Source organism: Erithacus rubecula (assembly GCF_903797595.1).
Source record: "Erithacus rubecula genome assembly, chromosome: 1".
NCBI classification, from domain to species: Eukaryota; Metazoa; Chordata; class Aves; order Passeriformes; family Muscicapidae; genus Erithacus; species Erithacus rubecula.
Window position 1 is genome coordinate 1,984,046 of NC_136658.1, and position 17,318 is coordinate 2,001,363.

A 17,318-nucleotide genomic window follows, 5' to 3' on the forward strand; every position below is an offset into this window, starting at 1 on the left:
GCTCTTTGCTTGTGCCAGCCTAGCACTTGTCTGAACACACAGCAAGCCCCTTTAACCACTAATCTCTCAGAAGAATATTTTGATTTTTCTCACATTCTCTGGGATTAGTATTGAAATGGTGTGAGGCAAAGCAGAGAGTGAGATGGATTATTGAATTGTAACATATAACATAAAAATACTCAGTTCTTACTTCTGTACTTCAGGTTGAGGCTGCTACTGAGTTGTTAAGAATGATTTAGTGCATGAAGACACTAATAATTTCAAGCTTGCATATGAAGTTTGCAAATATGTAGAAATCAGGTTTCCAGCCTGGTAAAGGCAGAGGTGAGCAGTTTGTATCTTTAGAAAAACAGAAAGATTAATTTGTGTGTAGAGCTGCTTATAGCTCTCCTTTTCAGTTTCCCCCATAAGCTTAATCTTTCTTTCAACTTTAGTTCTCTTGAGTTCTGAATGAAAGAAAACAATCAAGCTGTCAGTGCCAAGCAGAGTTCTAGAGCTGTCCTGAACTTAAAGGTGGGGTTGGTTTTGTCATAGGCAGTTCTGTCACTTCCCTTCATTCAGGAAGCTCTGAGCTCACCAAGAGAAGCTTAATCTGAAAAAGTTTGTCTGAATCTGGAGATCAGCCAAATATTTTTTTCAGTAACCAGGTTTGTTTTCTGAGGGAGAAGACTGCTGGAATACAAAAGTATCTTCCTTCAGAAAATGAAAGTCAGTGGGTCCTGCTTTCATTGTAATGTTGTGGTGGGATTTTTCCTGAGTCCTAACTAGAGCTGCCCCTGTGTGAGATCTTTGTGCTGGCAAATCTTCTTGTGACTAGAAGCTAGCCCAGTTGCCTTCCTAAGTCTGTGAATTAAAATGCACAGAACTTTTATGCTGTAAGCTTCAATTAGCTCCATTTTATAGCTAACACATCACTTGTGCAGAGTTTAGCACTAATCTGTTCTTACATTTCCTGTTCTCAGGCAGGAATGTTTGACAGCAGATCATGGAGATACAGGATATCTGTAGAGCCTGAAACTTTGGTCTAACTGCTCTAGGCAAAAAAGTGTGCTGTAATAACTGGAGAACATCACTGTTTCCTGCCACATCAGGAGCTTCCTCTGCTGCTTCCATTTTTCACATTCAAAAGCTTCTTTTCCTAAAGGACTCTCCATCCTTTTACTGGAAGTCACTTAATCCCAAGAGCACACAGATGTTTATTGCCTGGGTTGTTGAGGGCTGGGTGCTGTTCCATCTGATTTTATTGTGCACTTCTCTGAAACTGAGCTGAACACATGAATGTTTTGTTGAATATTTAATTGGCTGGTGATAAGAGATACCCTGAATGCTTTAACAAAGTACTTAAGTTGCATTTTCCATTTGTGCATGTTGTGTGCAGTTGTGGTGTTAATTAGTTCAGGATTGCACCCTCAAATATGATTTCAGTCACAGAATATGCAAATAATTGTCTTTAGTAATTCATTGTGCTTAGTGAGAGAGTTCTAAAACTCAGTGTAATTGGAATATTTTATTCTCTACCTAATAGGGACCTGATCTTCATTTGGAGTAAACTGCAGCTCAAATCTAACCCATCAAAACAAGTATTTGTGGACCAGTGCTACCAGCTTCTAAGAATTGCTACAAATATCAGAGTAATTTTCCCTTTCATGAAAGTCATTAAGGATGAAGTAAGTTTTGTTTTTTTTTACCTCATCCACCCTTCTTTTGGTAACCAGTTAAAGTAAAGAGAAGTGATGTTTATATTGAGTAATGACCACTTTTGGTGGAAAGTTAAAAAAGAGGGATTAGGGAAGGACACAATATTATCTGTAAAATTTTGTCAGGTTCCAGAATGGGCTTCAATATTATGATTGCTTGTGTGGTTTTAAGATTTATTTTTTTTTAACTGAATTCTGAGCTTTTCTGTTTCTGCAGCAAGTTAGAGGAATAAGTCCATGGAATAAATGTGAATGATTTATTGGTTGGGTTTTTTTTTTCAGCCTGACCTCTTAAGGAAATAGGATCTTTGTAATTGTATGTATCCTTCATCCTTGTTAAATTCTGGATCCTTTTACCAATTCTAATCAAATTGGAAAAATAATTGCTTAATATAACATAAAGGAAAAGGCAGAATAATACAGGAGAAGACATTGTTTTGCTGCAGAAAATTGTGCTGTATTTCATGCTTCAGATCTCAGTCTTCTTCTGCCTCATGTGCAAAAGAAGTCACTTGCAATGCTTTGCACACAGGCCTGTGAGTTGTTTCCCAAATAATGTTATTTATCATTGACCTGACTAGACAAAGCTCCTTCATATTTTGTGCCCTAAATGAATTCTAAATTATTTTGTCAGATCTAAATAAAATATATTGCTGCTGTTCAAGGGTATGTATTCTAGAATGCTTGTGGTGATATTAATAATTCTATTTGCATGTGAATAGTCATATTTTTTAATAGCCCCCTACTTATGGAACATTGTCTGTATTTGTTAAAACCCAAATATAGGAAATGTTAACTATTTCTAAATTTCCTGTATCTCTTTGGACTTTAATCTGCTGCCTGTTGGGCAGTGTATTTTTGATCATTCCTCTGAGCTCCATGTTCATGACAGGGCCCCCAGCTTGAAGTGTGGAATAGGAATTCTGCTCATTGGAAGGATGGGTCACCAGTTTTGGAAAATGAAGCCTTTTAGAATTCTTGGCCATGGGTTTTATGGTTCTCCTGCTGGTTGTTTCAAGACTGTGAGCAATCTTACCATGGTTTTTATGTAATTCAAGCTAGAAAAGTTAATAGAGGAATTGTCTAATTATAGTGTGAAACAGCCTAAGCATGAAGAGGCAGGCAGAAGATACTGGGAGATGAGATATGATCTCCCTCACTTTTGGTTTATATCCCAAATAATTATCTTTAAGTATAGAACTGCATGGGGTAGAGCTGAAGCTTTGCAGCTGTATAGCTTTCAGTGAAAACCATATTTTTATCTGTATTTGTAGCTTTGTTTGAGCAATACTTAAAAATGTTCATGCCTTTGGGTGAAGTTGAGTAGCAGGATGCTTTCTGACCTGCTGTTTTGCAACAGATCAATATCAATACATGGGATGTTGGGGAGTTATTTACCTACACTCTTATTTCCTTCCTGCAGGTTGGTGAGGATGGCCTTCAGATCTGTGTGGAGATCTGTGGCTGTGCCCTGCAGCTGGACCTCCGTGAAGATCCCAGCATGAAAAGTCTTATCTATAAAGCAATTGCTCATTTCCTGCCCAACGATCTGGAGATCCTCAGAATTTGTGCTCTCTCCATCTTTTTCCTGGAGCGCACTTTGGAATCGTACTACACTGTTGAGCACCTGTACAAATGTGCAGATGAGGAGTACAACGAGTGCACTAGTTCTGTCCAGAACCGCGTGCGCTTTGAGCTGCTGCCCATCCTGAAGAAAGGATTGTTTTTTGATCCTGAGTTCTGGAATTTCTTGATGATCAAGCAGAATTGTTTAGCGTTATTGGGGGATAAAGCTTTGGATGGTTTGAGTGAAAGTACACTGGAAAACTCTCTTGCAAACGCAGAGAAAACAGCAGAGCACAGGGCTCAGGGTGAGGAACGTGGCTGTTTAACAGATGTCAGTAATGGGGAGCTTGAGCCTGGGAACTGCTCTGGAGCTCATTCCAAAGGGAGTGCCAGGAAGAACCACCAGGCTCTTGAGGCAGCCAAAAGCTCAGATCAGACTGAACCAAGGCACCGCTGTGTGATCTGCAACAAGGAGTTCCTTGGGGATCACATAGTGAAACACGCACAAGCTCACCAAAAAAAGGGCAGCTTCTCCTGTGTGCTCTGCACCAGGAAGTTCAGGCAGAAAGGGCTCATGCTGAAGCACCTAAGGAATCATGTCAGGAAGATAGAAAGGCAACATCTTGCTGCAGCTCTTGAGGCTGGTCAGGAGGCTCCTGCTCTTCATGAAGTGCAATCTTCTGGTGTTTCTGTGTCTCTTGAAAATGGGAATTCTGAGGGTTCCAAAGATACTGAACCAGAGGCTACAGTAGCTCCGAGTTCTGATCAGGTCCAAGAGGAGGCTGAGAATGCAGAGCAGGTTTTGGATGCAGTGGAAAATCATCTAAGTGACCAGGATGATGCTACTGAAAGCAGTAGTGACAGTTGTTTTAATAATGTTCCTGATGGTTTATGTACAGAGAGCTTGCCTGAGGATGATGAGAGCTCCAGTAAAGAGTCACCCATTCTGCACAAAGTGAATGGAGTGTTTTGCCCTCAAAAAGACATTGATGCTTTGGATGAGGAAGGAACCTTTAAGTGCCCTGCTAATGGTTGTGCTAGAGTGTTTAAAAAAATAAGATTCCTCAACAAACATGCCAGAAAAACTCATCCAACTGATCTGAAGGTGCAGCAGCATATAATGAAATGGAATAAAGGAAAATGCCGCTTCTGCCAGAGGAAATTTGCTGATTCCCAACATTTTATAGACCACCTGAAGAGACATGTGTATCCAAATGTTTACTTTTGTTTACACTTTAATTGTAATCAGAGATTTAAGCTGTCGACTGAGCTTGCAGAACATACAAAAAGTCACAGTGTGTTTAAAGCTCAGTGCAATTTCTCAAACTGCTGTGAGCTATTTGAGGAGCTCCCTTTGCTGTATGAACACGAGGCTCAGCATTATTTAAATAAAACCCCAGAATGTTCAGAAGATGCAAGTGAAAAAGATTCTTCAGATGATCCTTCAGAACCTTGTAGTTACCAAGATGATGATGAATCTGTTAATGAAAAAGAAACTGTAGATTTACCAATTCCAACCTGGAAGTCAAGGAAGGATTCTGCAGAACCAAAGACATATATTCAAAGTGTGGAAAAGAAAGCAAATAATGTAATTCACAATGGAAATGAAAGCTCATCTGAGGGTAGTGCTCCTGTGTTAAGTTTGATAGACCAAAAGACACCTGTGTTACAGCCAAATCCTGAAAACTGTAATGTTGTTAGTGACCAACTGGTCAATGGGCACAGTGACCCAGATCAGACAACATCCAAGGCAGCCCAGGTACCTTTGGACAGAGTAGCAGATGAAACAAGGACAGAAAATGGGTCAGTGTTACCAGTTTTACAGAATTGTCATGATGCACCACAAAATAATGCTCCTGCAGCCTCACAAGTACCTTCTAAACCAAATCAGACAACAGAGACTACTTCATATGGTGTCATTTTAACAAAACCCTATGTCAGACCTTTGCCTCCGAGTTACCTTGATGAACGTTACATTAGCATGCCAAAAAGAAGAAAAATTTTGGCTGATGAAGTAGATGCTTGTTCTGAACAAGACAAAATTTGTAGCAAATCAACAGAAAGATTTAGGTGTGGCAACTGCTTGACCATCTACTGTAATTCAGAAGCACTTGAGGCTCACCTTGCACAAAAGAAGTGTCAGACGCTCTTTGGATTCGATTCAGATGATGAAAGTAAGTCCTGCAGTCCTCCTGTGTTGGTTTCTTTGGCAGTCAGTAGCAATCAGAAAATGGTCTTTGAAAACAGGAATAGATAAGACAGACACTAACTAAATCAAAGTACTCTGCTAAATTGGAAATTTAAATTGGACACGCTGTTCGGAATAAGAAAGAGGTGGTGAGAATTTGTAGGCAAACTAATGGAAGAGACTTCTGATAAAACAGAATGGGATAATTCAATCAATCTGTCTTTGCTTATTTGAAACTAGATATGTTGAGAAACATAAGCAGTGTTCTAGATTAAGGAATGATTTACATTCTAATCTTCTGTTTTTTACAGGTGCCTGATTCAATGTTGTGGAGAAAAGTATCAGATGAGGAGTGGTGTAAGGAACACTACATGAAGCAGCATCAGTTTGTTTCCCAGTTGGCCTTAATCATGAAGCAGTCTCAAATTCCTGTAGAAAAACATGACCTTGATAAAGACAAAGCACATTTTCTAGACAAAACTCATAGAGGAGTAATAGGAGCTCTGCAGGTCTTGAGTCCAGAAAAGTTGCTACAAAACCCCCCAAAGTACCAGTTATCCAAAAAAGCCATGTTCATTCCAAATGTGTGATTGAAGCTTAAATGGCACAGCTTTTCTAGCATGAAAGTTGAAGGACAATGAGGCATAGAGGTGATGAGGCAGAGGAAGCAGAGGTGTTCATTGCCTTGTGGAAATGTAACCAGCCAGTTCTGAAAGCTGCTTTAGTTTGTGTGGTTAATGGGTATCCACACAGCTGAGAAGGAATCATTGAAGGAAGTGTTACATTCTTACCTTGTGGATAAATGCATAAAGAAATCATGCATTCTTTTGTTTTCCAAGTTTGACTGTGTGAGTCCATTATCTGCTCAAAAGCATGGAGCTTATTTCAAAAAACTTCTACTCAGAATCCAAAGAGGAATGTGGAAGGAAATCTTGAGATAGATGGGATGCTGGAATGGCCAAAAACTTGAAATACAGAACAAGTAGGAAAAAGTGAGTTGATGTGATATTGTGAGACTTGCACACAGTGGAAATGAGAGCATGCAAGAGAAGCTCTTTGCAAGGCTGAGGTGAAAGTGTCCTGTAAAACATCCACTGTAGGTGTGGGAAGACCAACACAAGGGATAGAATGTGTGGGTATTAACAGCAGCTGATGGATGCAAATCCAGAATTTTGGGAGGGTTAAGCTTGCATTACAGAGCAGAGTTAAATTGTGCAAGTACAGAGGTCCCTCAGCTGTTGGTAGGACCAACAAGAACTTGAGAAGGCAAGGAAAAGCAGAGCACATCAGGTTGGGATGAACAGAAAGGTCAGGAAGAACCTGTTTCACATCTGTGATGTTGCTTAATGGTGGTGGGCCACAACTCAGTACTGCCAGTGTCTAGGAAGTAGAAAACAGGGATCCTCTCAATCCTGAAGACACTGCAATCCTATTTAGTAGCATCCCTTGAAAGGAGAGCCTTTCCCAGAGGCTGGTGAAGGAGTTATTAAATGTTAAGCACTTTATTCACAATTCACTGTTCATAGAAACAATCACAATGTGAAGATAGGAAATAGGAGTCCTTCAGTTCTATATGGAAAACTGAAATACAGAAGATTTTGAAACCAAAAAGATGCTGTTATAATTTTTGGTCTTCCTACCCTAAGGCAGAGGTGTGGCAAACATGCACATTGCCTAATTACTGTGCTAATTTATCCTCTAATTTATCTCACACTTGCCACAAAGTATGTTTTTTTTTAAAAATTTGTGATCCTGTTCTACGAAAATTGTAGTGGGATTGCAGGCAGGGGAGGAAAACTGATGTTCAGAGTCATTCCAGAAATGTAAGACAGCACAGAACAACTGCTCCTGCTCAGCTGTCACTGAAGAGTTTGTCAGTGTGTGCAGGGATTAAATCAACAGGTGGGTGGGGTAAAAAATGAGGGGGTTATAAAACCCCCTGTTCATTGTACAATGGCTCACACTTGCAAACCCAGGGGTTTCTCTGTAAGATTGCCTGTGAAGTAGTTCAGGAACATAAACTCAGTAGTTCAGCAATGCCTCTGCTCATAATCCTCTGTGGAAGTAAACAGATATTTGCATTTAATTCTGCTTTCTTTTCTCGTCCTGCAAGGTAAAAAGAATGCAAATTCAAAATCATGCTCTTGAGTTCTAGAAGAGTTTTGCCTTAACTTTGAGTTGGATTAAATAAAAGGTTATAAAATTATGATCACAGGTATGTGTGCATTACATGAATCCCAATTATGGCCCACTTCCAGAGATTTGTATGATGCTTGAGGCACCAAAGAATTTTTTTTTTGCAGTTGCAAAAAACCTGATTTAAATGCATAATTCATTATATATACATATATACACACTATATATATATTTACATGTATAAATACATTAAAGTTTTAAGCATAAAGTTAATTGGGGTCCTTATCAGACAAATGCACTTTCACATTTTTTATTTTCAAGATACCAACTAGATTTTAAGGACCCAGATACTGTGTTGAATGTTCCCAGGCTCCCCCTTCTTTGCTTGACATTGCTTAAATATATTTGGGAAAAAAAAAAAAAAAAAAGAGGTTCATTTTCAAGTATTACAGTTCTGAAAATCTAAAAACTGAGTCAACAAAGATATGATATCAAGATATGTAAAAATCTTTTTCATGTACCTTTTAATCTTTGGTGCTTTTATGCCTTTTCCCTGGAGCTCCATATGTTTGAAGATGCTTTAAAAACATGATTGAGACTTGTATTATCTTTGGTTTAAGTGTGTAGATAAATGCATCTGTGTACATGCATAAACTGTGACCATAATTTTTTGTACCTGCATTAAAATCATTTTTGTTCCAAGATGCTTTTCTGGGACACCACCATTTGTTTCTCTCATGTATTCAGTGTGTACACTCTGGAGAACAGGAAATAGGAATTCTTATGTAGGTGAAGATGAGCATCACCTAACAATTATCAGGAATCTGTTAAATTGACTTAAAGCAGCAAGTGGGTGATAAGGTTTTAAAATTAGTATTTTTATTTCAAAAGACATTGCATTTTCTTGAAGCTACTCTCTGATACCTGTTGGTATTCTCAGATAGTTGCAGTATTAAGCAATTTTAATCAGAGGCAAAAAAGTATTTGGATCATGTATGGAATAATTCTCCATGCTTTTAAAGTATTCTTTATTATTGTGAGTATTACTCCATATTAAGCCTTCAACTTCTAAGGCTGAAAACAGGTTAAAAGTCTTGAAAGTTGGTGGTTTTATGGTTGATTTTTTTTTCCCCCCAAGCATTAAGCATTGTGTGACATAATTGGAAATCCTTCAAGATGTATGACTTTGATTCAATAAATCCTGAAGTACATGTATAATGAAAGCCTCCAGATACCCTACAGCTGTCTGAAGCTATACATGAGCTTAGAAACCTTGTTGGATCAAAGTTGGTGCAATTCAGTGCTCATAATTGTATTTAATAACATTCCTCCAGCTGGATTTGGACTTTCTTTTTAAGAGTGTCTCCTCTAACCCCATCATGTTTCACTGTAAAGGTTGTGTAATTTCTAAGTTCAAAAAGCTGCCACATGGTGTGGGCACCTTTCACCAAAAAAAAAAAGAATATTGGAAGTATGTTGCAAGTGGTCATATCTGTGGGACAAGGTCACTGGTACTTTGGTTATTTAGCCATATTCATTAAAATTATATGAATTGTATAGTTTGGATAATTTATAACATTAAACTTTGTGATTTTAATATCACATGGAAGGTTCAGCTGTACTCATTTCTTTTATTGTTTAACACCAGTGCTATGGACAAAAGACCCAAAGGGGGTGGTAGTGTTACTATTTTCTTAATTTATTTGGTACTGTATAACACCTTTCTGATTAAATGCAGTGTATGCATTTTGGGACTCTTAATTTGTAAAAGCTGTTACAGGTTCAGCAAGAAAGGAAATTTGTGCTTCCTTGTTGAATGTTAAATTATTTTACTTTGCATTTTATATAAGAGTACAAATTAAAACTGAGCCATCAAACTGCAATAAATCTACAGTAGTGTTTCATTTTAAAAACCTTTTGTACTGTACATAGATTTGTTCAATAAAACATTGTCTTTGTTGTTGATAGAAAGTGATCTTGTTTTTTGGAGAATCACTCTGGAAGTGCTGCTGTGATGTTCAGAGCTACTATGTTATGTTTGGTACATGATGGTTTCATGGCACCTGGGTGAAGATGCCAGGTCTGGATGTTCCAGGTGTGTGGATATTTGGATTTGAACAGATCAACCTTCAAAAGGGAGGCAGCAGCTAATTCCTAGGGCTCAAGATCCAAATTTGGGGTCACAGACAAGTCTGGGTGCAGCTGTTTTAAAATACATCTGATTCTGGTTGGTAAGTTCAGACAGAAAGACAGTGTATCTGCATTTTGCTTCAACAAGTTCAATACTGCCATCTGAAATTACTGCATAATTTAGATTTATTATTCACAGCCCTGTATATTCCTAGGTTTTTTCTGACTGCAGATTTTTGACTGTCTTCTGGAAAAATTTGGGTGGTGTTTTTTTGTGTGTGTCTAACTTCAAACTTACCTTTATTTTCTACTTTTGATAATTTTGACAAGGTCCTTGCCTGAGGAAGTTAAGTGTGGATATAAGGGTAAGGTGCTTCAGGTACATTTTGCCAGCAAAAATATTTATCAATATGCCAATGTGTACATAAGCCATCTAATAAATTAATTGTTAAATGTGTTTGCACCAAATATAAACTTTTCTCCTCCTCAGATGGACAGGAGAGAGAAAATACAACAAAAGCCCTTGTATAGCTCCTTGAATTACAACAGCAATTCATTGTTACAAGAGCATTGTTCACTTTTTGGTTTATATAGGCTAATAATTTCCCTGTTTCTTCCCCTTTGGGAATGCCAGTTCCTGCTCAATGCTCAAGGCAATTAAAAGTTTGAATTAAAACTCTAAAGGGAATTCTGAGTTATAAGAAAGAGAGAAAAAATTGAAACCTATTTCTGAGATTATCCCCTTTCCACCCCTATCACCTCCAAAGGGGAAGCACTTACAAAGTAAAATAATGTATATAAATATATTCTAAATAATCCTGCTGAAAGGGCTGGTCTTGGTTTAGAACAGGAAAGGGGCTGTGGGGAGACAAATCCTGAATATTGAAAAGTCTCTCCAATCTCCCTGATCCCTCTGGAAGGATTAATGGGAATGTGACCATGCAACCTTCCCCTCCCACCCTTCATTTATTACTGAAAACACAGCAAACATCTCAATCTAATTTTGGTTTTTTTTTTTTCCTCCTGAATTCCAGAAGATTTGGATAGGTATTACTCCTTGAAGGCTGCAAATCTAAGTAAGGGTTTATTGAAACAAGCAAAATGAAGCAGAGGTAATTTCTATTTTTCAGATGCATCATCTAATTTGTAGTTTGCAAGATTGATACTAATCAAGAATATTAAATCAGTGTACATGTGAGGGGAAGTTTGGCACAGCAGACAATAGGCATTATTATGTTAAAGCTTTCCAGATGCTTCCAGACTGAATTTTTATCTGAATGTTCAACTTGCAATTCATGCACAAATTTTGTTCAGCTGTTTCTGGCTCATATGGAGTTCATTTTTTCATTCAGCTCCAGAGAACAGCTCTTACTCAGCTGAATGTGTGCTGGTTTTCCTTCTGATCAGCCTGGGAGATCTGATTTTACATCTCAAAGAGGAAACAATCATCTAAAATGCAGGGATAAGGAATGTATGTCTTTACAGAATTCTGGGACTGACCACAAGGTTGTGTCTACACATTGATATTCAAGCATGGGGTGGAGCAGAGTGTTGGCTTTTCCTGCCACAGAGAGGTCAAGCACTCGTACCTTTATTTTTCTTGGCATGTAGGTGATGAGGCTTAGCCCACCTGAAGCTTCTTCTGTGTTCCATTCCATTTTTGTTAATCTTTTTCCCTTTCCCTCTGAGCTTTAGGCAGGGATGAATTCACGGTAATAAACTCTCCATGTGTGTCATTCATTATCCGTAGCTTTAACCGCGGCCGTTTTCCCCCGGCCCTTTTCCCGAGCGGAACCTCGCTGCCGGCCGCTCTTTCTGCTGTCTTCTATTCCATTTTTTGTTAATATTTTTCCCTTTCCCAGCTTTAGGCAGGGATGAATTCGCGGTAATAAACTCTCCATGTGTGTCATTCATTATCCGTAGCTTTAACCGCGGCCGTTTTCCCCCGGCCCTTTTCCCGAGCGGAACCTCGCTGCCGGCCGCTCTTTCCAGCCGGCGCGGGCGCTGCGGCGCGGCCATGGCGGGCGCGGGGCTGAGCGAGCGGGAGCGGTCGGGCTGCCGGGCCCTGCTGGAGCTGCTGCGCACCGAGGAGCTGCTGGCGCTCACCGACACCGTCACCAACCGCCTGGTGCACCCGGAGAGCCGCCAAGGTGCGCCGGGGCCTGCGGGCAGCCCCGCTTGGCTGCCCCGGGCCCGGCGCTGCGGGGCCGGGGCTGCCCGGGGGTCGCTGCCCGGAGCTGGGGGCGGTTCAGGCTGAGGGCGCTGCGGTGGTGCCGGGCTGGGAGCAGATTTTCATCCTTACAAACGCATCTTCTTCCTCTCACAGCCTTGCAGCCAGCTGCGATGGGCCCTTGTGCTCTCAATATTTTAAGCACTAAGAGTCTCTCGCTGTTGGTGTCACTCAAGTTTGCTTTCAGGTTTTGAAAGGGTGAACTACGAATCTGCATTGAACTTAATTTTTTTTTTGCAGGACACTTGTAATTGTGACCTTCCCCCGTCACTTTGTTGAAATTTGTTTTGTAAGGCTTCATTTTTAATGGGAGTTATCTGACGGGTTTGTTGCTCTGATATACACATCCTCAAGCCTTTAGTATGTTTCATGTGATATAACTCAAACCTGTAATATTTGCTTCAGTATATTTCTTTAAAAGGTCTTTTGCCTGCAGGTTTTTTCCCTAACCTTTTTTTTCACTACTTTTTGCGGTGGTTGTACATTTTTGTGTTTTGCTTTAGCTGTTTTTTCTGGCTAGATTTAAGGTTTTTATAGGTCCCATGTTAAGTGCTAGCCTCAGTTCAGGTGGGAACTGTCTGCTGCAGCTGCTTTAAAAGTGAATTTTAGTTTGTCGTGTTTCCTCATTCTGCCACAGAGCCTTGTAGCTGAATTTTGTTTATTGTTGCCATTCAGTGCACTGTCATTGTGCTTGGATGCGTTTTTGGGAGTTGTAATCACATTCCTGTGGAAATCAAACAGATTTAATTCTATTTCCAGCAGGCTTCAGGAGGGAGGTGAAGCCTCACTTTAATGAACTACTGTGCATTGCTGAAACACTTCCCTGGAATTCTTGTCCAAGAAGCAAATTTGCAAGCCTTTGGGTGTATTCTGAGGCCAGATTTCAGTTTACAGACATTTCAGTCTCTTCATACCCTGTCACCTTGTCTTGTACTGTGCTTGGAAGTCAAGAGTTTAAAAAGCTACTTCGGTTTCGGGTTTGACTCTGAAGGAAGATTAACTCCAATTTCTCTCTTTGCAGAAGCCATTCACGCCATTCTGGTGTACAGCCAAAACGTGGAGGAGCTGCTGAGGCGCAGGAAAGTCTGCAGAGAAATCATCTTCAAATATTTGGCAGCACAGGGGGTGGCAGTGCCCCCCTCCTCGGAGAAGCAGCTGCTGATCGCGCGCGTCCGGCAGCTCTGGAGCGGGCAGCCCCCAGCCCCAGGGCACAGCAATCCTGCACAGGTGGGTGCTGCTGCTGCTGCTGACATGTGCACTGGGTGCTGTCTGCACCTCTTCATTAGTGGCTTCTCTGAGCTTTCTTCTGTCTTCACTCAGAGCCAGGGTTAAACACACTGAAGGAAATGGATTTTCTCGTGTTCGGGCTTGGTTGTTTATTAAATCTTGTCTAAATGGCAGAGTTTTGTAACAAGCACAGTGGAGACAAACCTAGCTAGCTACAGGTCTCTTAAAGCTGAACAAATAGAGAATTCACACCTATATTATTGATACTTTTGGCCCAATAACCAAGCTCCTGTAACCTGCAGCTCAGCACTAATTGTCCAACTAGAAGCTGCTACCTGAAACCACGAAGAAGGAAAATGAACACCAAAAAGGAGACAACACCCAAAATCCTCCATCTGGTTCCATACCTATTACTATACTGTAAAAACCTCTATTTAAAACTCTTGACCATGGGAAATCACACACTTCTATTTAACTACACAGCCATCACTCTAACTTCATCACTCAAATTTGGAAGCCTTCTCCAAGGCCTCAGGTCAAAACCCAGGTTGCTGAGATCTCACAGAAATCCTCAGGGTGCTCAGCACTGCTTCCATAGGGTGACCAGAGCAAATGTGGCTCTGCACTTGTAGGAAGGTCCCAGATCTCTCTAACTCTTGGTTGATTTGGTTTTTGTTGGGTTTGTTTGTTTGATTTTTAAATTACAACATCTGAAGATGTCTTCTCTTATTTTGCACAGTATTTGAACTCTAATGTGCAGGGTCTTCTTCATGCTTTAAATTTTTAAATTGTCCTATAAGCTAAAATAGAAGATATTCCCAAATAGTTTTGTGGGTTCTGGAACAACTGAAAACAGTATGAATGGCACAGAAATCCTGCAGAGGCCCTTGATGTTTTAGTGAGTTTATTGATAAAATGTGCAGTTTCCAGCAGTGACAGGTTGCTGCCATTTGTTTTCCCTTTGTGTTTGCAACACTTAATACAGCATAAGGAAATGTGTTTTGGCAATAGCAGGATTTAGCTGAGAATTGTTCTCAAAACAATTTTCTGTGTTCATAATTCGAGGAAAAAAAAGTTTCTCTGAGCGAAGTTCTGTGGTTGATGGTACATAAATGAAGTACTTAAAACATATTCATAAATTTAAAAGAAAGTTGATTTATTTATCACATACATCTTTCTTTGCATTTGTTTTCTCATAATTGTAATCTCTTCTTCATAACTTTGAAGAAATGGGAAACCTGGAGCTATGTAACAGATCTGGAAATTAATTTCAGCTTATGGTGAAACAAATACAGCATTTGTATACAGAATTCTCAAACTTTTCACATTTATTACTTAATGCTTACAACACAATTTAATACTTACTAGACTTTGGTGTTAGCAAATTTGACATTTGATTTGCTTCTAAAAAAAGTCTTGCTGTCAAGTCATAAATACTGAGAAGTCCTACAAAGTAACTGCACATTTAATTCCAAAAAATGCCACTTTACATCCTTCCCCTGCCCTTTTTCAGTAGAACCAGGATTTTCCTCTTTGTGAAGAGCCCAAGACACTGAAGCACTTTTTAGGTGTAATTCAAGGAACCTGTCCTGGTTCTCTTCACTAGATAATCATGTTTGTAAAAATAAATGGGATTTTACTTTGGTGTTTCTCTTCAGGCACTGAAGGCTCAGAACACTTAAAGGGTTTAAGGAAGTATGTGCATGATTTGATGTTGTTGCTAAACAGTTCTAAGAAGAAAAATTTGTTTGATTGCAGAGTCATGGAAATGGACAGAAGTCACCAGAAGATGACATTGGTGGTCTAGGAGGAGAATTCTGCCAGTGGTACTTTGAACTCCTGAACTCTCAGCACCCTTTGGGAGTCAAATCTGAAGAGACATGGGGACCACAGCATTTTTGGGAGGATGCCAAACTGAAGTTCTGTTACAACACTTTGGAGAAAAACGTGGAACAATATGTGGGTGCAGACATGGTGAGCCTGCGCCTCCTCTCCTTGGTTAAAGAAGAATGTCTCCTCTTCAACCCCAATTTGCATTCCAGTGGCCTGAAATGTGCCATGTCCCCTCATGGGTTGGTGCTGGTGGCAGTGGCTGGCACAGTGCACAGAGACAATACTTGTTTGGGTGTCTTTGAGCAAATCTTTGGGCTCATCAGCTGCCCCATGAGGAATAACACCTGGAAAATAAAACTGGTGAACCTTAAAATAGTAGGACAGAATGCTCTGGAGCCTGGCATGCAAATTGAAAAACCTTCCATAAAATATGAGTCAAACCAACTGAAAGAGTTCTATGATGGGAATGAACTGACTGTGTTTGAAGCTCAGAAATTCTGAGCATTTTATCACAGCTGGTGAGGGGCTGGGTTGTTGCTGCTGTGCAGTTTCTCTTCTCTGAGTAGGATTTGCTGAGTGGCAAGCTGAGATACAGGGTAGTAGCACAAGTGATGCTTGTGGGCACTTTCCAAGAGCTAACAAATATTTCATGGGTATTCCTTCAGGTTTTGCACTGTCATTAGAGTGGAGTCTGGTTACATTTAAATATGGGTTTGCAGCAATGTGTAATGAGGAGTTCACAAACTGCAAATTCTCTTCAGGACACCTGAAACTCTTCACCTGAGCTGTAGCAGGAAATCATTGCATCTGACTTTTGAAATTTGAGAGGGGCAAGTGTCTGAAGGACATCTGAGTCCCAAGAAAACCAATAGAAAGCCCAAACCAAAACACTGTGATTGGAGGTGGATGCACTGTGAATGTGCTGTGGGTGTTCTAAACGTGGTTTAATGGGACAGTGCAGGGAACTTAGCATTGTTAAAGTATTTTTTTTTAAGTTCTTTGCATTAATTGCTTCCTGTCCTTTTACCTTGTGATTCCAATTTTGTCATGAATACACACAAACTGTTCTGTCTCTGTCCCCAAGCAGACAAGCTTGAGATGATTTCCCATTTCTAGCACTGACTGTCTTGAACCAAGAACTTGATTTGAAAACTTGCAGCAACACTGTATGAACCAAATGCTCTGGTAGTTATTTTGTGTATAATTACAACAGAGTCCTTAATATAAAAGTTGTGATTTTTGTATGTTTTTCTCAAAATAGGTATTTTGTTCACTCTGAGCTACTTTATTGCATGTACTGAAAGTCCATTTGTTACCACTGGCTGGTTACAATGATAGGTCATGCTAAGAAAAGTATTCAAGTACTACTTAATAACTGAAATTATTGCCAGTGTAAAACTTGATTTTTTTAAACTCTCTTTATTTATAGGGGATTAGAGCTGAAATGAAGTGAAAACTTCTTTTTCTGTGTCTTGCTTGGGAATTTTGTTTTAATTTTCTGGCTTCACTATTTAAAGTTCTGAAAACACAAGCATTCCCCATAACTTAGCAGAACCAAATGAACTCTTCCCAGGTTTGTCATGGTAAAGTTTAGCTGAGTGAGAGGAAACAAGAAGCTTCAGAACTGATTTTTATGAACAGTCTGATTCTTGCTTTCTCCTTAAAGTAATTTCTTTTCTAAGCAGAAGTTCAGATACTGTGTTGGGATGTTCTTTCTCAATAAACAGCTGAGTTGTGGCTTCTCATTTTTTGTGTTGTTTAGAACAAATATCCTTACTGAGAGTTCCAAATTCAATTTTCAAATCATTGACACAAGCAGAATTTTTTAGGAGTAGAAAAACATTGACTGTGTGGCAAAGGTGAGAAGGTAATTTTAGCTGAACCTTGACTTAAAAGGAAAGGTTAAGACTTGTTTAAATGGAGCTGGGCAAGTTTCAAAAAGCTGAAATATTTGCAGGAGTGATTTCATCCCTCTTTTTAGATGCTGCTGTTCAGAGCTGAAGTAATTAATTGTTGATTAACCCTTGGAAGTACTGGAATCCATTTTACTTGTATTTAGGAGATTAAAAGAATTAAGTAAAATTTCTTCAAAACTGTTGTCATCCATTTCCCTCTGTTTCCTATCACAACAAATATTTTCAGTGACAGTTTCTTATGTCTGTCACTACCACTGAAGCTGCAATGCTAAGTTTGTGCTTTTTAGATCTCTCTGGTAAATAATTTGATAAAAAGCAAAATTCTGATTTGTAGCAAAGCATGTGGAACTTTCTGAATGTTGAACAGTGGAAATTGTTTTCCTCTCTGCTTTCTT

The 17,318-nt window shown here is 39.6% G+C and overlaps 2 protein-coding genes across 3 annotated transcripts in view; both read left to right on the top strand.

The window, feature by feature from the left end:
- Positions 1 to 9,558, top strand: part of ZNF654 (zinc finger protein 654) — a 29,193-nt gene extending 19,635 nt beyond the window's left edge. Inside the window, exons 7-9 of one of the 2 annotated variants that reach the window (XM_079321332.1) lie at positions 1,526 to 1,667; positions 3,121 to 5,437; positions 5,763 to 9,558. In XM_079321332.1, coding sequence (XP_079177458.1) covers positions 1,526 to 1,667; positions 3,121 to 5,437; positions 5,763 to 5,770 — 2,467 coding nt within the window. In that variant the 3' untranslated portion in view covers positions 5,771 to 9,558. The remainder of the gene's footprint in view (positions 1 to 1,525; positions 1,668 to 3,120; positions 5,438 to 5,762) is intronic. The other variant, XM_079321333.1, reaches the window with a different exon arrangement.
- Positions 9,559 to 11,718: 2,160 nt separating this feature from the next.
- LOC306810817 (uncharacterized protein C3orf38) lies at positions 11,719 to 17,100 on the top strand. Its single transcript, XM_079323804.1, has 3 exons — positions 11,719 to 11,867; positions 12,969 to 13,174; positions 14,933 to 17,100. The coding sequence occupies exons 1-3, from the start codon at positions 11,735 to 11,737 to the stop codon at positions 15,506 to 15,508; spliced, it is 915 nt and encodes a 304-aa protein (XP_079179930.1). The 5' UTR covers positions 11,719 to 11,734; the 3' UTR covers positions 15,509 to 17,100.
- The last annotated feature ends 218 nt before the right edge of the window (positions 17,101 to 17,318 follow it).